Consider the following 21,906-nt stretch of genomic DNA (forward strand, 5'->3'; position numbering starts at 1 on the left):
TGAGTGTGTGTGTGGGGGGGGCGTGCGTGGGTGTGTGTGTGTGTGTGTGTATGAGGGGCACGGGGTGGGGGCTGTTCTGGGTGGCAGTGACCTAATAGCCGCAAAAAGCGATGAAGTCATCCACGCTGACTCATATTCCCACATGACAGCAACATCAGCTCCAGTGCTAACTATGTGTGGACAAACACGCTGTTGATTGGGGTGTTATAAGGTGTTTGTTTTTTTCATTTCATTATTTTACTTTTATTATTTCCACTTAATGTAGAATTTTATTATAGTTTTGAAGGGATTTTTTTTTATGCTTCAGGTATTTTAGTTTAGTATGTATGTCGGTTTTAGTTATTATTTTGGGGTAAGATATTTATTTACATTTTTTTTAAGTAAGTTACAGGTCTGTTAGGTATTTTTCCTATTTTATTTAAGCATGTATAATTTTTATTTGTATTATGTGTATAGGGTATTTTTAAATTTATTTTTAAGATTTATTTTATTTACTTTTTTATTGCAAGTTTATAGAAATTCACATGTATTTTTTTATTCAAATGCGTATTATGTGGTCCATTTTGTATTTACATTTATTTTTATCGCCTTCATAAAAAAAGCAGCTTCTAATAAATACATCTCGTAAATACGTGTGCGATCACATCCTATCTCTTGAAGCAGTTTTCCAGGTGAACGTTGTGCTGAATAGCATCCATATTTGCTGTAAATGCTGAGTGTCATTGACATGCTGCTGCATTGTGCGTATGCACTTAATGTGGGGGGGGGACACTGCAGCCAGATTCAATGGAATAATTTCAAAAAGTGCTGACCGAGCAAAAATAAACACACCGGTGTGCGGCACAGTTGGTTTTTAAAAAGACTAAATGTAGTATTATGAATATTTACAACTAATGATATAATGCAAACCAGAAATTTTCTTTTTCATTTTTTTTTTTTTTTACTTGAAATGGGTCAATGTGAGAGGCAACGTAATTGTGGGGTTAAAAAGCCTCGGAGGGGCTCTTCAAATTGATCCAAAGCAATAAAAAAATGAAATCTTTAGTCTTTTTATAGCTTCATGATTCGCACTGCTACTGTTGCACAAATTGCCTGGAAAGAAGAGAAACTATCGCTTTTATTTCAAAAATTAAAAATAAAAAAAGAAATCACACTCATTTAAGATGTGTTTTTTATTATTATATCATTATATTAAATTATATTATATAGAATATTTACTTTATATGAGTCAAAGGCAGTGCCATGTTTTAATGGTGTATTATTTCATTTGTGTTTTCACATACGAAACTTTTTTTTTAATAAATCCTCATCTTCTGATGTGTCGCAAAATACTTTTTAAATTTTTGCTGCCATCCAAAGTGAGCATGAGTTGATATTTTAGTCACACATCTCTCTTTGTGCGGGTGTACCTAATCAAATGTCCCATGAGTGGATTTCCCCCACCAAGCACGTACACGAAGTCGGGGCTACTTAATTGTAGTAATGTTGCAAACACTCAGCCAAAAACAGCTGAAATGGAAGCTTGACGATGACCAATCGGAGTTCTTTGTTGCAGGGAGACTGACATCATCGGCCTGTTGAGCACGTGCTGCTTGGCCGGGGTGAGTCCCTTTGTGTTGCATGCATCTTTTTACAAGAAAAAAAAAATAAAGTAAAAGCAAAGACATTTGGAGGTGGGCACTCAAAAGGGACACTCGTGGACTCGAGGACACGTCTTCACATGTGGCTACTGTCCGCGTGGATGGATGGATGGATGGATAATCTACAATAGTGGACAAAGAAAGGCCACGTGTGTGTGGGGGTGTGCGTGTGTGTGTGTGTGTGCAAATGTGGGGAGGCACAGTAACCCAAAGATGCCTTTCATCATCAGAGGGGGGGGGGGGCAGGAAAGGACAGTGGGGACCACTCTGACGGCCAGATGGTCCCAATCAGTAACATGACCTCACTTGTACTTTCACAAGTATCCTGTAACTCTCACACACACACACACACACACACACAGTCACAAAACCTTTTGAGCATTTATTCCATATCCTTGATATAGATACACAATTCAGCATACTAGTACAACTAGGACACACTAATTGAAACTATGAATGTAATGTTTTTCCACCATAATGTTACTTTTGGCCTACTAGTATGCAATTAAAAGTTCTTAGAACTAGCTGCACTAATAACACGACTAGGCCCAACGAGTTAACTTCTGTTACACACTAGTAAACAACTGGCACACTATCCTCTCAAGCAGGACTACTCTTGGCATACTAGTAGAATGTCTTCGCAGTTATGATTTTTCCACTACTAGTGCAACTTTCTGCATGCCAATTTTTGTAGATAACGATACTAGTAATCAACCGTGCTGCACTAGGTCCAATTGAGTGCTCATGTTGGCAAGTTTGGCAGACTGGTCCTGGGGATGCGCTTGGTGAAATCAAATCTTTTGAATCATTGTATTGTATTTTTATTTGTTTAAATCATAAAACTAGGTAGCACAGCTATGGGGGGGGGGCACACAAAAACAATCGAGGTTCGAGGGCAGTAAAGACTTTAGTATGTCGCTGATGGTGTACACTCGCCTGATTTCTCTGCGGGCAGCGTGGGATCGGTTTCCGCTCAGTGATGCTGTCTGGCGCCTGCGACCAGTTCAGGGTGATTTTTTTTTTGCCCAAAGTCACCTGGGATAGGTTCCAGCACCCTCCCACGATCCTGTACAGAATAAGCCGTGTTGAAGATGACATGATATGATAGGAGTCATTTTGATTAGTCATGATTGGAGTCAGCTGTGACCACACTCTCAGCAGCGCAGCTCTCCTTCTGTCCTGCTTCGGGTATACCAAAGTTGTCCTTGTCGTGTGCAGAAATGAACGACGGTGAGGGGAGGGGGGGGGGACATAGCATAAAGTACATGCACTTTACTTTGGACATAAAGCATATCGGGGGGGGAAAAAAATGATCCGGTGGCTTTCTGTCGCTAAACTCTAATGCTAAAAGTGGCACTAGTTATGGAAAATATGCTACTAGTACAACAGTTGTTGTAGTCAAGGCAGAAACTTCATCATTGATCTCCTTATTGATCGTGTCTCTTCTGTCCCAGTGGACCCCCCTCTCCTCTAGTCACGCGACCTCTCGGACAAACGACACTTCACCCACCGTCCAATCCCAGAGTTTGAGGATTGGGAGCAGAATGGTGGGATTTCCCCCCCCCCCCCCTCCACCCTCTGTGACTGCGTGTATCACGCCATTCTGCTTTCCTCCTGCTGCTGTTTTTTTTTTTTTTTTTTGAGTAGGAGGAGGGGTGTCACAAGGGGGGCCTTTTAATCCCTGCCTCACACCAACACATGCACACACGCCTTCCAGGAGAAGCCTTTCCTCGATTGGCTCCACCCACTTGGCCCCCCGTCTAGACTGTGATTATACACCTGCTCCATATTTACACATTTTCTTTTCTTCAATCTCAGTGGAACTTCCACTGATAATCTTCATTTCGTTAAAATGCAATTTAGTTCGACGTTGCCATTTTTTGTTTCTGCCTCAGGTCAGCGTAACGTGCAACGAAGCACATTTTCTATTCTGCCTGTGGCCCAAAAGGGTGAACAGGGGCACTTAAATGCTGTTTTTACGACAATAAAAAATATTTTTTTCTGTCTAGTAAAATTCTACAACAACAAATAATAAATTAAGAGCTGCTCTCCTCAAATGTGCAGAGTGGGCTTGGATTTTTTTTAGCCTCTGATAATCAATAAACCGGAAGTATCATTTTATTCCTTCATCTGTGCGGCCCGATACCGGTCCGCAACCCTGTGGTTGGTTTTTTCCCCTCATTGACACTTGCTACACATGTCCTTTCCAACCTGTTTTGATTCATTTCCATTTAAATTAAGACAGACCAGAGGTGAAAAAAAAGATTGCTAATGAAAAACTTTTTTTTTAAGATTGACTGTCACTCAAGAATAAAAAGATGTTTAGCTTGAGCAAATTCAACTTCTCTGATTTTTGAGGTAGCTGAAATAAAGGTCACAAAAAAAGCCACAAAAAGCCAAAGAGTGTACAGAACCATAAAAATAAGTCAACTTATTTTGACTAATTTCTTGAAAAATGGCACTTCAATATTTTTTTTTTAACAGAGTGACAATCACCTTTGACAATCACACAGGTCTAAAACGTCTGGATTTTAATTTTATTTTTGTATTTATTGTAAAATAAGAAAGAGGATGAAAATTGCTAAACACGTGTGGGATAGCGCTTCAAAGTTTTGAGCATTTTTCTTAGAGATATTTTTTTCTGAGATTTTTGAGAACTTTATTATTCGTATTCTTTATATAATTCTTATTTCTTAAAGCAAAACAGCCCAAAAAGTTATTTAATAAAAATGCACAAAATATTAGAGTGCCAGCTGCCATTGCACAAAAGAGATTTATTTTTTTTAAATTTTTTTTTACTGCACCTCTTTTGGATCATTCTAGTGCGGCAGTCGAAATGAGTTCAAATGTCATTACCATACTTTTTTTTTTTTATCATTACAAAAAGAGGACATTAGGCGAAATTGTTTTCTCACCTCAATCTATCTCAACTTTAATTCTAGTGCACTTAGAGCAAAGATAATAATAATATTATTATAATATTAATATTTAATTATTATTATTATAATATTTCCTAACTCAATTTCTGATCTAATTCAAAAGTGAAATTCCATTTACATGTGCCCTGTATTTCACATATAGGAAGTGCCAAGTTTTCTTCTCTCTCTCTTGTGTGAAGCTGTAGATGAAACTGGAGCAACGTCAAAATTTTCAACTACCAAGGGTCATTGAAGTCTCCGCCGGAATATTGAAATCTTAATCTCACAATCACAGCGTGCATGACGTCACTCATATTTCCTCCAAGATGAGTTTGAATGTAAATAAACAACTGCAATTTACCTCTTCCATTCAGCCCTCTCTTTCACATCACTCGACTTTGTTTTAGCGTCGGCTCTCGTCCATCTCCGCATCTCCTCCAGGTTGCCTTCGGTGCGGAATGGAGAGGATGTCAGTCAGCTCCACTTTTGAGAGGACGTCAGTCGGCTCCACATTGGGACGAAGCTAGGAAAAAAGTGCTGAAAGTCCAACAGCGCCGATATTCTCCGCCAAATAAAATGCCTTGGCCAAAAGGCTGCAAATGTCCCAGCGGGACAAGGGAGAAAGTAACGGAGCTGTTGTAGCAGGCTCCAACAAGCTCTGCCAAAGAGAATCACAGCCAGAAATACTGAAACAGTCCAAAACTGGTTCGCACAAACAACGATGAACATTAAATGACAAAAAAAGGGTGGTAAAGTACAAATTGAGGAGAAAACTATATCAGCGCCGTTGTAACAGGCTATCAACTCACAGGCACCTCTTTCGCCATTTAATCTTTCATCTTCATTGTGTTTTGACAAGTTTCTTGAAATACGGTGGACCAAAATGGTAAAAAGGTGTGGCTATTTCTACTTGAAATGAAGCTTTTAAATTTATGGGAAAATTTTTGAAAGGATTAAAAATAATAACATCTTACGTGTGCAATAACAGTTCTGAAGTTTTGTGCAAATTTTTAAAGGGATGACTTTCGTTAGGATTTTCGTGACTTTTCTGTGCCTGATTTTTTTTTTTATGCATGTTTGTGTTTCTGTTTTGAATGTAAAAGTTCCACAAAAGTAAATCATATCCATACTACAGTGACTCAAAGGAGTAAATTACGTGATTAAAAAGTTCCAAAAACCATGGAAAAAAAAAAAAATTTTTCAAAAAGGATTTTCAAAATGGCATGAAAATATATATTTTTTTAAGCTTTCAAAAAATGTTTTTTTTTTAACTCACTTACAGTGTATTTTAACTTTTTTTGTGCCTGTTTCCCAGCATACATTTTTTCTAATGCTAACATCTCATTTACAATGGCAGTTCTGAAATTATTGCCTCTCTTTAATAATCTAATATATTGTCTCTTTGTTGCTCAGGTGGTTTTCCAAATTTTACATTTGAAGTGCTTGTTGTTGGTCTTTTTCTAAGTGATCACATTGAAGCTTGTGTGTTTCGGCTGCAAAACTTCGAAAGTCCACCACAAAAACACAAGAGAATTGTCAAGTGAAAATTAATGTCCGCAAAAAATATATTAATAAAAAAATCCTCCTGATGAAATTCCCTCCATACGTGGAGACGCGCCATCACACATTGCCGCCCTGGAGAATTGTTCACCATCCTTTTTTTTTTTTAACAGCATGCTTCCCTGAGAGGGAGAGGAAAACCTTTTTTATTTAACGCGCGTGGAGATGGAAAACATTTTAGGGAAGAGGAGGAGGAGGAGGATGAAGAAGAGGGAGGGAGCAAGGCTTGTGAGAGTGTCATATTGCTCATGCAGTTTGCCTTGTCATTCACATCCTTGTGCACACACATGGCCAACCTTGACATTGACTCTGAGGAATAAAAGGAAAAAGGTGGGGGACCAAAAAGCACGTGCAGCTACTTTTGCTAGAAAAATTGGATGTGCAAAATCTATTGTGTGTGTCTGTAAATGGTGGGTTTGGGGGGGGTCTTTCGTGTGCTCCCACCAACATGCCGTCAGGCGTGGCTTGTGCGAGGACATCTTGTTGGGGAGTCTGAAGCAACGGGTGCGCTTCTTTTGTTCACCGGCACGGCTGCTTGCTTCTGCTGCTGCAAAGCGCTTTTTTTTCCTTTTTTTCTTTTTTAAGGGAACTGGATGTACGTATGGTCGTATACGACCCCCTACTCGCCCCCGCCTCCTACATAGGGTCTGCAGTCTGCCAACTCCCTTCCCCCTAGTATATATTATATAAATATATATACAGACACCGCCCACCCCCACAGCCCCCACCTCCTCAATCCCTCCCCCTCCTCCTGTGCCAGACACCCTAGTCTATACATAACATCCTCATGCAGAGACGACAACGTGGTGCCGCAAAGCGTGGCTACACCAGGTGGGCGTATCACCCCAAAGTAAATTAATAAATAAAATAAATCTGCTCAGCAAACCCACCAGCCATCCTCACAAATGATTACTATGAAGAAAAATAATAGTTCGACATGAGGACTATATAAGTTGACGTCATCCTTTCCAATGGGCATGGAAGCTGATTCATTGGTTCTTATTTTTTTTCAAGTGTAGTAGCCAAATTATAATAATACAATATTTATCCTCAGTAATTTTACATTTATATTATTAGGAGAAAAAAGTCAAATTTTAGGAGGACTTAAATAGATGTCAGAAGCTGATTCCGTATTTTTCTAAACAACAACAACAACAACAAAGAGGGGGAAAGGGTCATCGTTCAAACAATACCACGTGGTTGTTTTTGGCCTATACCCCCTTCACCCCCACTAGTATTGTTACTATTAATTAAACCACTATAATAATAATAGTCCGAAAATGACGTCAGTCCTTCCCAGCACCTGAATTCTCTTGTTTCAAAGAACAAAAATGCTGATTATCCATATAATAATACAGTACATCACATGGCTCTTTTGAAGCATGAGGATGAGGAGGGGAGCGGCTTGGAGGAGCCAGACTGGGTGGAGCGTCGCGCCCCCCCATCCACCAAGCCCCCCCTCCCCTCGCCTTAGCCACCGGCAAGTCCAGCCCGGGAAGAGCGCGCAGACGACGGCCTTGTTCCCCTCGCGTGTCCCGTCCGTCCCTGGAGCTCCTCGGCGAGCGTACTGGAAGTAGTAGTGTGGTGGTCCAGGAGGCGAGGGGGGCGGGGAGGTAAGGGGGGGGGGTGACGGGGGGAAGGAGAAGGGGAGGGAGGGAGGTTCGGCTGGGTGGCTGGTGGGTCGGTCCATGGGAGGGACTAGCGCAGAAAAAGAGGAGGGGGGGCCGGTGGAAGGAGGCGGCTGCGAGGAGGCTGTTTCTCTCTCCAGTCTCTTCCCCGTCGTCTTTGTCTCGCGCCACTCTTTTGTTTAGCCATGCCGAGCCTGCTGGTGCTCGCAGGGATCATGGAGAAAAACGGGGGCTACGGCGCCGATCTGGCCGGCTCCGGCTTCGGGGGCGAGGCAGGTCTGCTGGGGCCCCCCGACGACGATGAGGACGACTCCCGCGCCCTAAGGGTCGCGCTCGGCCAGCTGTCGCTCCTGGGGCTCGGCGAGGGCGAGGACGGTGGAGGAGGAGGAGGAGGTGGAGGAGGTGGTGGAGGTAGTGTTGTTATCGGCGGCGGAGGAGCTCCGACGAGCGGAGTGCAAGACCGGAGCAACAACAACAACAACCACCACAATAGTGGAGGAGGAGGAATTGGGGGAATCGGTGGAATCGGAGGCGGAGGGGACGCGTCGATCCTCCAAGGCAAGAGCAAGTTGTGCGCCCTGTACGAGAGCTCGTCCGGGGAGCCCAAAGGACGCGGGTGCAACATCACCGAATGCGTCCCGGTGCCCAGCTCCGAGCATGTGGCCGAGATAGTGGGCAGGCAAGGTAAATCCAGCCCCGAAAAAAAATCTAAAAGAAGCATGCTTTACTTGCAAACTTTTCTCGTTCCAATGTTACCTTTAACAAAGAAAAGGGAGTGGTGGTGGTGGTGTTTTTTTTGTGTACCCCCTCCCCTTATTCCTCCTTTTCCATGAGGCATCAGCCTCCCACTTTTCCTGCCTCACAAGTTCCATCATCACCCAGGAGCTTTTTTTTCCCCCATGATTTCATAATTTGATCAGATTTCCTTTTTTTTACGCACTCGTGTATAGTGAAGATTGAGTCTGGCGCACGATTCCACAATCCAACGCCATCAATGTCAGCGGAGCGTTGGCTTCCTTTGTCGTCTGGGACGCGCCAGACTGTTCAAAAGGCAACGTGCTGTTGTGAGGAGGGCGGTGGGGAGAGAGGGTGGGTGGCTGAGTGGGTGAAGGTTGCGAGGTGGTGGTGTGGGGTGAGGGCTGCTAGTGGAGGAAAAAACGAAGTCTGGCTTCCACCAGGTTCTGGTGGGGGTGATGTTTTGGATGTTTTCACTAGATGGCCCACTGACACATTTGGACAAAAGAAGCAAGACCAGCCAGTCATTTAGCCAGCGTAGAAATGACAAATTATTGCTATTCCGCGAGAATTTTTGGCGGTTTCTGAATGTTTATGCACTGTTGAGAAAAAAAAAAACATTAGTTGAACTCAAATTTTAACGTTGAGAACTCAAAATGTCAAGGCAACAACCTTTGATAACATTTTAAGTTGTGCAATTCTACAAAATATTTTAAATTTGGCTAATGGGCAAATTTGATCAAAGAAAAGTTATTGTCCCTAACTTGAAGATATAAGTCAAAAGAACTCAGCAAATTGTTTGGCTTGCTTTGTTGTGCTAATTAACATACACAGTGTAAGTGTCAACAATTAATATTTTAAAGTTGTTCCAACTTAAATTACTGTTTTAGCCCAAAAATATAAGTTGTGTTTTTTTGTAGTGTGGTCGTTGAATATTTTCTAGCAATTCCACAATGGCCAGGACTCATTTCATAGAGTATGGTTGCCCAAAACATAAGACGTGATTAATAAAAGCACTCAAATGGCAGTTGGAATTCTGAAGTTTTGGGCAATTAAAAACTGTCTCCAAATTCTTTGATAATTATGCTAATGAATGCCCCAAACAAAGCTAATGTCTTATGTATCCCTCACGAGGACAAATTGGAACTATTTTCTTTAAGTATAGTTGCACAAAAGGCTTCAAAAATGTATGCCTAAAAATACCTACAACTTTTTTTTCCACATCCTTTTTACACTTTTGTATGGTAGCCCAAAAGGTGGGATAAAAAAACAAAACAAATGTGAGAATTGTGGTCAAGTTTAGCAGTTTGAATTTTCAAGGATGCCACAATGACGAGGGCTCATTTTATGAAGTACACTAGCCCAAAAGGGCTATCTTAAAAAAAAAAAAGTCAGAATTGCACGACATTTCGGCGAATGGAGGGACACGTGCCACAAACAAATCAGGGAACTAATTTCTTTAAATTAATGGAAAATATTTTTCTTAAAGTTTTCCCCAAAAATTTGGTAGCCTTGTACAAAATGTTGGCAAAATGATTTCTACAATCTGGCGTCTTCTTCTTCTCATTACAAAACTAATTGCAAGTCAACAGTGCCTCTGCTGGTCATGGCCTAGAAGTGAACAATGCCATTACTAATAATTAAATTGGTCAGACTGATTCATCGATTATTTAATGACTATAATTGTTCTTGCGACAAAAAGTTCTATTTTATTCTTTAAAATGTATTTCTATCATATTCATTCCCTGCTTTGTTTGACAAACAAACAGAGGTGATACACTTTTTACTGGTTTTCATTTAAGCAGAAACTCACAAAAACATTCTTTTGTGAAAACAAATATAATCCATACAATCAGCAATTATTAAAAAAAAAAAATCGCCATACAATTTGTCAGAGCTGTTGTAAAATTGCTGATGCTCACTTCATGCACATTACAACATTTTCAGTCATTTTTAAAATTAAAAATAAAAATCACAGAATATATTTTCGCAACCAAAACAATAATGGTGGAACATAAATTTTTACTTAAAAAAATTACTCAATTTATTTACATTGTAAATAAAGTTAAATACAAAAATTATTTTAAGTGCCATCTACAGCGTTTTAATTTTTTTTTTGTCATCACATGAACATTTTCAGTCTTTACTAATGTTGCATAGGGGTAGAATTTTTTTTGTTGAATTTACAGAAAAAAATTCCAGTCATTTCAAATTGAAAATTTCAGAATTTCTTTTTCTCAATTATGCTAAAAGGATTTTATTCAACCACTGTAAATTCAAAGTTGTTAATTCCTGGTTTAAATCCACTCATTCAAATACATTCCTGTAACTCCTATGGAAAATTTTGCAAGTAAAAATTCTCCCAAATTGTGCAACCCTACTTTTTACTACAATGTTGTCAACGTACGCATCACCTTGCCGTTTAACGCTCCCCCCACTTGCATCGTTTGGAACGGTCCCACCATTGCCAATGAAGCGTCTCGGGCGACTGTAAATTCTTGTTGTGTGTTTGATTAATCTCTGCCCCTGTAATTGTCTAATTGGGACACTCATTTTGTACTGATTAAAAGGCGGCGTGCAGGAATGTGTTGCTCCGTGATCCTTTGCGACACCGCCGCGTCTATTAGCCTCGTTAAAGCACCAGCGGGTCCGGCTGGGCTGCCTCCACGGGTGTTTGCAGATGTCAGGTTTGAATGAAAAAAAAAAAACAAACAAAAAAAACCAAACAAATCCCCCAAAGCGCCCTTTCCCTTCTGGTGCATGAAAAGAGCTGCTGATTCGTGCACAGGTCCCTTTAAGAAAAGCCTGACCAACTGGTCAATAACCAGGGCGCTGGCTCCCTCTGTCTCTCAACGGCCGGCCGGCTGAGTGGCTGCATGAAAACATCCATCCAGCTTCAACACAGCTTCACAAAATAGGTGTGATCCCCCCCGCAAAAAAAGAGAGGACGTAAAGCAACAACAAAAAAAAAGCAAGCTGAGAGTGCCCCGGTCGCAAGTTCAAGGAGAGGTCAAACTCAGAAGGATGACCGTGATGCTGCAAATAGATCTGCGGTGGTTCCGAAAGCTCATCACGTCAGTCGTTAAGGAAGTGCTCAAATAAGTTCTCAATAATCATCCACTAAATGTGTCGATCTGGCATTCCTAAAGTTGGCTTGTTTGTTATCAGTAAAAGTACAAGAACAACAACAACAAAAAATTCTGTTTATCCTGTTCAGGGTAACCTGGAATCTATTTTGGATGACTGAGGTGTGACAAGCAAAGCAGGTTACAGGCTACTGTTTATCGTGGGGGATACATTCCTGAGCCACCCACAATAGGTGAAAACTCACAAAATCGAGAGGCCAGATTAAAAATGTTTGTAATATAGTTTAAGCCCTGCCACAATTGTTAAAACTCATTTTAGAAGACATTTTGGCTTTTAAAAGAAATCTTTAAAAAGTATTCCTGAGTGCTTTTTGGGAGACAGCATTTCATCAGCGAGGAAAAGAGGACTCTTGCTTGCGTAGTTTTCAAATTAAGAGGCAATTTTTTTTTTTGTTCGTCACTCAGTTGAAGTTGAATGTAAAACCGACAAATGAAACGTATTCAGAGACAAAAACACTCAACTAAAGCAAATCATTTCGTCAAACTAAAACCTTCTAGCTTAATGCTAACATAGTGTGTGAAACGTAATACATGGGCTATAGGAAATTAGCATCGATGAGACGTTAATTGTAAGCTGGCAATCAACTACTTCTTTAACACACACACACACACGCGGAGAGCAGCAACACATACAAACAGAGCATACAAGTTCCAGCTCCAGCTACAAAAACACACCCCAAACTCAAATTCAGCAAACATCATCGATTTCTACTTAACTCTCAGTCCGTGTTGAATTTTATGATCCTTGTTCACATCCAAAGTATGGATTTTCATCAGTTATTGTCATTTGTAAAGTAACCTTCATTTTAATGTTTAGGCCTTAAAATATTTTTTTTTGCTTGTTTGTTTTTTGCACAATGTGCAGGCTGGAAAACCTAAAAAATAAATTATTGTCATTGCGCCCCCCCCATATACCGATATTTGGGAAAATCTACAAATATTCGATTCTTATCTAAAAGTGATGATAACAACCTATATTAAAAGTTTAAACCATAAATATACCACAAACTATAATCCAAAATATTTGGGAAGAGAGTTCAAAGCATTTCAAATGCTAACAAACATACTTCAGACCAGTGTTTAAAGTGTCGTACAATTAGTAGTATGCATGCTCCCTCTAGTGGTATGTTAAAGAATCACTGAATAAAATTTTAAATGGAATAAATGAAACACAATCAAAGATATTATAATAAAGCTTGCAGCTGTGCAACAACTTAGTAGATTGTTAAAATCCAGTACTTAAAGTACAGTTCAGTTGTATTTAACTTTTGTAAGATAAATGTATTTTTGAGGACGAAAACCTGAGCCTCTATTTTTTTCCCACTGTATTTTTATTTTAGATTTATGGTGGTACTTGGAGAGCTGAATATTTTGGTGAAACTTGGTGTTAAAAGTTTAAAAAAAAAAAAAATCTGACTTGGAAAACGAACGCGAGGCAAGATTGGTTTCGGACAAACCACCAAACCAAGTGTTGCTGCACGGAATGAAGAAGCCTTCTCAGACGACAAGTAAAATAAATGTCTCCAAACACAAACGAAGCAGTCCCGCTGCGATGGATTCAATGCCCGGAGAAAGAAATGACCTGGATGAATGGAAATATCCACGTGCAATTTTTTAACCTGTTTGTTGGTGTGACTGCAGGTTGCAAGATAAAAGCCTTGCGGGCCAAGACCAACACCTACATCAAGACCCCGGTGCGAGGCGAGGAGCCAGTATTCCTGATAACCGGCCGCAAGGAGGACGTGGCCCTGGCCCGCCGCGAGATCATCTCTGCCGCCGAGCACTTCTCCATGCTCAGGGCGTCGCGCAACAAGCTGGGCGTGTCCTTCAGCGGCTCCCCGCCCACCCCGCTCCCGGGCCAGACCACCATCCAGGTGAGGGTGCCGTACCGAGTGGTGGGACTGGTTGTGGGCCCCAAAGGCTCCACCATCAAGCGCATCCAGCAGCAGACCTGCACGTACATCGTCACCCCCAGCCGGGACCGGGACCCCGTCTTTGAGATCACGGGCTCCCCGAGCAACGCCGAGCGAGCCCGCGAGGAGATCGAGGCGCACATCGCCTTCCGGACGGGAGGCCTGCATGACCACAACAACGAGAACGACTGCCTGGGCCCCAACGGCGGCAGCAGTCCGGCGGGGAGCAGCGGCAGCGGCGGCGGCCTTGAGAGTCGGCTCCAGCAAGTGTGGGGCCTCCAGGGGGGCCAGCGGAAACCTCTGACCAGCAGCTACCGCCAGAACTTCTCCGATGCCCTCGGGGGAGGAGGAGGCGGCGAGGGTGTGGGGATCTACAATAAGGGAAACTTCTCCAGCTCCGGAGAGAAGCCTTGCTCCTTTTTCGGCTCGGAGGGCACCCAGAGTTGGGGCGACCCCGACTACCCCAAGCAGATGGCTTTCTACGCCCAGCAGCGATCCAAGAGCTTCGGAGGGCTCCCGCTGCCCCTCACTAGACTCTCGCCGGGACTCCCGGAGCCGCCGGCCAACTCGTCCGTCGGCAGCATGGTGTCGGGGTCGCCGCACGCGCAGGCTCGCCGCGCCCACAGCGAGCCCACCTCGGCGGGGGAGGGCGGCTTTCCAGGGCGGCTCCCGGTGCCGGACTCGCCGCCGGCCGTGCGGGACTGCATGACATGCTTTGAGAGCAAAGTGACGGCCGCCCTGGTGCCCTGCGGCCACAACCTCTTCTGCATGGAGTGCGCCATCCGAATCTGTGAGCTCAACCACCCCGAGTGTCCCGTGTGCCACACGCAGGTCTCGCAGGCCATCCGAATATTCTCCTAAGGAACCGCGTCCCTTTTTAGCCAGTTTTTTTTTTGGTTTGTTTGTTTTTGTTTTGGTCTCGCGTTTGTCGGTCGGCTAATTAGTTGCTCTTATTACGGTTGTTATTATTCTTATTCCTATTATTGCGATACATTTTTCATTTTTCAGAAAAATTTTAAAACAATCAAGCAGCTATTTTAGAAGGCACTGCTTGCTTTACTAAAAAGTATAAGAAATATTTTTCAGTTTTTCTTTTATATACATATATATGCATATATATTTTATAAAAGTTTGGTTTATAAGAGAAGTATAGTAGTACCTTTTCAGGTTTTGATTTTTTTTTTTTCTGAATTTTGTGATGGGACTGCTGCTGTTATTCCCAAATGCAGAATCACAGTGTAGGCCGACATAATGTGAACATTTTATGATTCCATTTTTTTTTTTTTTTTTTTTGTATTATGTTACCATGAAGTGGGTTTATAAGGAAGGAGGATGGTTCAATTCACACCGCACCATACAATCATCTCGGGTCTAAAAGAGGGTTGTCAATCACACTTATTGATGATAAATGAATCCTTTTATTATGCTTTGACAATAGAAAATGTGAATGAGTTTTAGTCAAATAATTTCATCCATGGGTATACTCTTGATTTTTTTTTTTTTTTGGGAAGGGGGGGGGGGCATTACATTATATGCCATTTTATCGGTGCCATTGTTCAAACCACGGCTCCCAAAATGAGCGAATCTCATTGGATGGGGGGGCTATTGATTCCGCAAGGCTCGCTGTAATCTGCTGAAAAGATTCAGTGTTGTTCGCTTTCTCCTCGTAGCTTAAAGGACTGATTTTACTTGCCCAGTACCCCCACCCAAAAAAAAAAAAGGCTTTGAAATTGGACCAGTAGGCCTTGACGAACACCCCTCCAAGCCACCTTCTTTTTTTATTCTCTCGATTATATTCGTCGACAATGTGAGCAAACCTCATGCAAATAAGACGAGATTTTTTTTTTTTTTGGGGGGGGGATTTGGTGTCTGGCGTGAGCAGGTGTGTGGATATCTCGTCTGGTCCCCCTGTTTTCTCTCATTTCAATCCCCCCAGCCCCTGCCACATGTCCCCCTTATCTGGGCTGCTTACAGTGTGACCCTCCCTCGGATTGAGGAGCGTTATTGTCTGTGGGCGCTCGGACAGCGGGGCCTGGCGGGCGCTCTTTTGATAATTAGGCAAATGGGCTGGGCCAGGTGCGGACCGGAGGGGAGAATTCAGCACTCACTGACCCCTAACCGGTTTTCTGCGCCCACCCCACCAATATACAAGATTTGAAAGCCACACCATGTGGCCATGTTGAAAAAAAAATGGCCTATCACGAGGTGTAGCGTGACGCCCCCACTAGCCCCCTTATTAAACCCCCCCTCTCTCTCACTCACACACACACACACACACACGCCCACACACACACACACCCCCACTAACTGTGAAATTCAAAACAGGGTTTACGTGACAGATCCAAAAAGGCCTACCCGCCGACCCCTCCCTGGCTACAGTAAGGGACATCCAGCAGCTGCCCCTTCACCATGGACACTAGGGCCCCAGCCAATGGGAGACCCCCTCCCTTCTCCCCGCCCCCCTTCCTTCTTCCCCCCACCCTAGCTTGAATGAAATCAGACAATTGTAATTGACAGGAAAGTGGAGGAAACGCCCCATTTAACCAGCACTCACGCTGAATCAAATTATGCTCCGGCCCGAGCTCAAGGGGGGAGGGGTGGACAAACGGGTTCGGGTAAGGAGGTGGGGGCTTAAGATGTTGAATTAAATGGGGGGGGGGAGTGGCTTGTTGGGTAAAGGAGGCCATCTAGGGGTGGGAATGGTAGAGTCTGAATGATACTATCCCAATTATATTATACGATAAGGGATGTACTGATAGGAACGATACATCATGATATTTACAGCACAATAATGAAGCTAATTATCAACCCTTGCGTTGCCAGAAGAACTCATTATAAGTGTCCAATCAGATTGCTCGCCTGTCAATGCTGCATGGGGGGCATATTTACATGATATGGGTGGCTGTAGCACTTCAATGGGTGAAAGTATCGATGAAAGATGATTGGTGTATCCATACTGTGATAATGGCACAATGTATCATGATATCAACACGAACATGATCTTATTCCAAGAGAAAATGTGTCGCCTCGACTTGAGGCTTCAAACTCTTTTAAAATGTATTGGGCATCGATACCCAATGTTTTTGATTCGATACTAAGATTATAGAATGGATTGCAATATCACTTCAGCTTGAGTCTTCGAGTTGTTTTATAGGTATCAGGTATCAATACTTGGATAATGATGCACTGTATCGCAATACTGATATTGGAGAACACGTATCGCCTCGGTGTTAGCCTTCAAACTGTTTTCAATTCTGTTTTTAAGGTATCGGGTATTGATACTTATTCTTAGTCTACTGATAAAGTGATCGTGATGGGATGTATCGCGATATTGATATTTTGGCCCACCCCTAGAAAAGACATCTGGCCTGTTTTAAATTGTGTCCCAGCCACATCTTTCACCGCCAAGCCCCCTTGGCCTCCTCTCAAGAGCCAAACACAAAGCAAAGCACGTGGAACACTTACTAAATAAAAGTAACTTACATTCTATGATGAGATAGTAGAAATAAAGAGTATCATTCTATGGAGAAATTGCACAGCACAGTCAAAAAAAAAATCTTAGTATTTTTGTTTTATGCCTTAATGTTAATTTTTTTATTTTTTTTTATTTCAATAATGCCATTTAGGCTGACACGTTGGTTTCCATTGCACCAACCCTTACAAGAACTTTTCAAAGTTAAAGAATGTGAATCACACTTGGCTTAGGAAGGGGTTCAGAAAATGACACCCTTAACCCCGTCTGTTATGTCGCGGGTCAAATTGACCCGTTTTAACGTGAAAGAAAAACAAAAAGTAGGTTTTATCTTATGAACGGTCACATATTGGCTATGAAATGTTCATAATGGAGCTAATAATGAGACTTTTTTTTTTTCTGTTTCTGACCCTTTTGGATGAATTCCATGTCCACGAGTCAAATTGACCCAAGAACATTGTTGCTGTTCCTGAGAAACAAACCTAACAGCAGGGTTAAAACCACTTACACTTACAAAAACAAATCAATATGAAGAGTAAAGCACCTTATTTACGAAGAGAACAAACGCATTTGATGAATACCAAACCGACCACTGATGGTGAAATATTTCCTAGAATCTAAGACATGCACATAGGATTCCCTGTCATTTTTGTTTATGTTGTATTTCTTGTTGCTGTGACGACGAGAGAGGGCTGCCTCTTTATATACAAGTATTCAAAGACTCTTTGTAAATAAACAACACATTTATTTGCGCATCGGACGTCCCGCTTCCACAAAGCTTTTGGATTACTACGCCAATTTAGCACAGGAAGATTAAAAAAAAAGAAAGAGAAAAAAAGAAAATCTTTTATTATTATTATTATAATACGTGTTTACCCATCACTTTTTTGATTCGAATATTTGCCTTTATGAGATAGATCCATACGTTTAACAAATATTATTTCAAGTTAGTATTGCGTCTAAATATATAAATAATCAGACGCTACTATGATATCCTTTATGAAGCCTCTACTGTATAAATCTGAAATACATAAAAGTTCCGATGAATTGTATGTGTAATAATAATAATAATAATAATGATGACGATAATAACCCCTGAATGAAGACACGCGTTTCTATGTACATTAAGATGAAGCAATAAACAGTAATATTCTATTCAGACTACTTTTACTATTAGCATATTAGCATTTGGTAGCTCGTCGCAGCTCTTTGATTAGTAAAAATAAAAATTGAAAAAAACTTTCAGGATAATTGCTGTGCTCTTCAGGGTCTTTTCTTTTGCGTGATATGTTGGATATTAAGCACTCGTTTCAGGATTTCTGAGCGGCAATGAGAAGACGAATGTGGATGCTAACAATGCTAATAGCGCTAACGAGCGTCTTAGCTTTTAGCGTAGCTTCCAGACTTCGCCTCTGCTTTGTATTATGGTCACATGTAGCCAAAGACCAACGTACGACCAGAGCCAACTTAGAAGTGTTATGAACGCGATATCGTACATTGTAAAAGCGAATCTGTGAAAACATATCATGTTTGGAACGCCTCACAATCGTATCATGGGTCGGGTCACAATAGAGTTGACGTCAAATGAGGACAATTTTCAGAGTTGATTTTGGAGTTTTCCACTGCATGCTAGCAAGATATCGTATCGTACAGCTAAGAGTTATCCGCATCCAAAAAGCTTTACGACCTCAAGGCTTACGTGGGTTTCTCCAAATGGTATAGAGTATTGCTGCGTAGTTTAATTGATACACGAAAATAGAATTGTTAAGAAATGTACGTAAGTTTCATTTGTGCAGCTCGGGCTTGTATGAAATACTTTGGAACGCGACACGAGCAACTTGAAAGGGGGGCGGTGGAAACGACTCGCGGAGACATTCGAGTCGTTAATTTTCCCTTAGTATTATTTTTTACGATATTGTATTACGATTTTTATGTTTTAGTCAAAATAGGATTTGTTGATGTTTTTCTTGCTATGAAAATGGACTTATGCATTTATATAGAATCCCTTTGAAGGAGTGATAGGAAATCCTAATTCTCAATGGATGCACTTAAGGAATTGTAACCAACTTTTTACGAAAATCGAGCAAGTAATGCATTTGAATGTATGAAGAAAACACAACCTAATGCACTCCTTATTTTTTTTTTTATTACAAGCTTTAAGTTTTTGTTGTTTTTTGGGTGGAGTTTAGGGCAATGAATTTGTGACAAGTTTTCAATATATTTGAGTTCTTCCACATACATTTATAGAAAGTAACTTAAAATGACAAAGAAAAAAACATTACAGTTTTGTCAAATCTATTTTGCTAACATTGGTTTTTATTTCTTAGAACACAGAGTGTGGGGGGTAAGGAAAAAAAAAAGTCAGTATCTGGATGTTATTTAAGAAAACAAACCTATTTAAAAGACCTTTTGTTTTTTAATTCAAATGACAAAAAGTTAATATATTTCTAAACAAGATGGGGGAAGTCAGTTTCTACGTTAAAAAAAAAAAAAGAAAAAAGAAAAAAAAAAAGTTTTATTTATGACAGTTATGGACGCCGGACGACACTCGTGCTGCGCCCACGACAGAATAGACTATTTTTTAAGAATTTGGAGATATTTTAGTCACAGAGCATCAATCTTGTGCCTCAATTATATTATTATTATTATTATTCATGTCTTGCATTAGTAAATCCCCCTTGCCGCGACCCCCATACACACATATGCCTTCAACTGTAAGCCCATGGTACTGACTTACTGACTGCATTACATATTTCCTCTGTGATTCAAAATACAAAATCAAGGTCTAGGTCTTGACTGCATACAACTTTTCATTTTGGACATCTCCAACTCCACTTTTGTTTGTTTTTTTTTTGATTGACAGCGACAGAGCAACTTGACAAAGGCCAATTTTTAGCAGGTTTGGCAAAACTTGAGGCCCGGTGGTGTTCAAGAGGGCGCACTGCGTTAGTAGATCTATGTACTGTAACTAGATAGCACACATAACACACAACAGGATCATTACTGTACTAGTTTGCATGTATGTCGTGTGGTCACTTAGGCTAGATTTTCATAGTCGGGGAGCATTTTCGGAGGTCAAAAGGTGGCGAGTTTTGATGCCGGTCAGTCCCCATGTCGGATTTATGAACAGTGAGGACACTTCCTTCGGTTTTACTGAAAGCAAATCACAAATAATGCTGAAGTTGTGTGTTAGTTGAATACCTGGAAATAATAGCTATTACATCAAAAGCAAATCTTTCAGTCTAAGCAGGGATGTCAAAGTCATTTTGGTCGTGGCCAAGTGCCAGTTCTGGTTTCCCTCAGAGAGCTGCGTATGATTGAATATTATATAATCACCTCAGCAAATTATTACGTGTACTCAATTTGCCCTACACGTTATATATATTATATATATATATATTATATTATATATATATATATATATATATATATATATATATAAAAATACGAGTTATATTTGTAAAAAGTGAAGGAAAATTGCAAACCGAAATTAAAAGACACATGAACTTGATTGGCTTTGGTGGATGGCCACGAAAAATATCCTGGGGCCTTGAGTTTTGCGGTCAACTGCAGACACAAAGGAATTAGCCTCACTGTTCCAATACTTTTGGGTGACGAGTATACAGTATTTGCATTCACCTCACAGCAAATCGACTTGAAGTTCCTGTAGTTTATGTATTTATTGGTCAAAACTTGACAAATTTCCTGCTGAACGTGACGGGCTAAAGGTGAAAGCTCGCAACCTTCCTCCGAAGACGGCCGATGCGGTCGACAGTTTGTCTCTTGGTAGCGTTTGCCAATAATTGCAGCACAAGTAGTGTGTGTGTGTGTGTGTGTTTCATGCCGGTCTAATAGTGGTGGTAGTGCGTTAGTTTACGGGCCAGCATCATCAGGCTGGCGTTAGTTTCTGGTTTCTCTGTAAACGGTGAAAAGAGGGTCGCCCCACCCCCCACCCCCTCACATTTGCGTGTGTGTGTGTGTGTGTGTGTGGCGCTCTGTGGCTGACCGTCAACTATTTTTGATGGATGGGAACAAAAATGACAAATGAAAAATGGAAAAAAAAAATCTTTGGACTCTGTTACAGTGTGTCATGCCCTCGACGAGGCATGTGATATTGCAGGTTTATTTCTTATAGCACACGTTTTTTTGGTGAATTACATTTTTTGGAAGACATTTTTATGATTAATTATTATTATTATTAATGTATCTGCTCCATGTTAGTTCTGGTTCTTTGTTATTTTTCCAAGATACAAGATGTATTGTAAATGTTTCTAATAAAAAGAACAAAATGAAAATGATCCCAGTCATGGAGATGAGTTGTACTTTGAGAGTTGCTACAAGAATCTGAAAGTTTCTTGCTAGAAGAAATAGTGGTACAGCATATTGTTTAAACATAACAATTGATTTTAATAAATCTTTAACCATATGATTTTTTTTTTTTAATTGGGTAAATTGAAATAAAATGCCAGATTTTTTCCAGAACAATTTATCCTTCGAACTAACCGTGACACAGCGAGATTGAAGAACAAGGCTATCAGAAAAATATGTGATCAGATTTTTTGTTTCACTTAATTGATTTGCTGCCAGTCGTTTCCAAAGCAAACTCCCCCATATTACCATTTCTTTTTTTTTGCCTTTAGTAAATCAGTAGCAAAACATGAGTTGGCATCAACAAAACCACCAGTTTCGGACACAAAAGTGAAGAAAATGAGCTTCTTGTGAAAAACATCAAGCAGCACAGCGACTTTGACGGTCAATATCATTTTGCGTTTGGGAAACCGCAAACTATAAAATAAAAAAATAAAATAAAATTGAGAAAGGGCTTTCAATGGCAAAAAAATAATTACGAAGACAAAGTAATATAAAAAGTGCCATCAATGACTGAAACTGGCCA

The 21,906-nt window shown here is 41.0% G+C and overlaps 1 protein-coding gene across 1 annotated transcript; it reads left to right on the forward strand.

The window, feature by feature from the left end:
* Positions 1–7,874: 7,874 nt before the first annotated feature.
* On the forward strand, positions 7,875–21,310 carry mex3a (mex-3 RNA binding family member A). Its single transcript, XM_088305771.1, has 2 exons — positions 7,875–8,430; positions 13,269–21,310. The coding sequence occupies exons 1-2, from the start codon at positions 7,932–7,934 to the stop codon at positions 14,399–14,401; spliced, it is 1,632 nt and encodes a 543-aa protein (XP_088161897.1). The 5' UTR covers positions 7,875–7,931; the 3' UTR covers positions 14,402–21,310.
* Positions 21,311–21,906: the final 596 nt, after the last annotated feature.

Source organism: Idiotropiscis lumnitzeri, chromosome 10, assembly GCF_059441095.1.
Source record: "Idiotropiscis lumnitzeri isolate Australia: NSW breed Sydney's pygmy pipehorse chromosome 10, RoL_Ilum_1.0, whole genome shotgun sequence".
Classification (NCBI taxonomy): Eukaryota; Metazoa; Chordata; class Actinopteri; order Syngnathiformes; family Syngnathidae; genus Idiotropiscis; species Idiotropiscis lumnitzeri.

Bases quoted from the DNA above. Each gene is read 5' to 3' on its own strand.
- mex3a (XM_088305771.1), top strand. From the start codon at position 7,932: ATGCCGAGCCTGCTGGTGCTCGCAGGGATCATGGAGAAAAACGGGGGC. The intron at 8,431-13,268 runs GTAAATCCAGCC...GTGTGACTGCAG, and splicing joins CGAGATAGTGGGCAGGCAAG to GTTGCAAGATAAAAGCCTTG.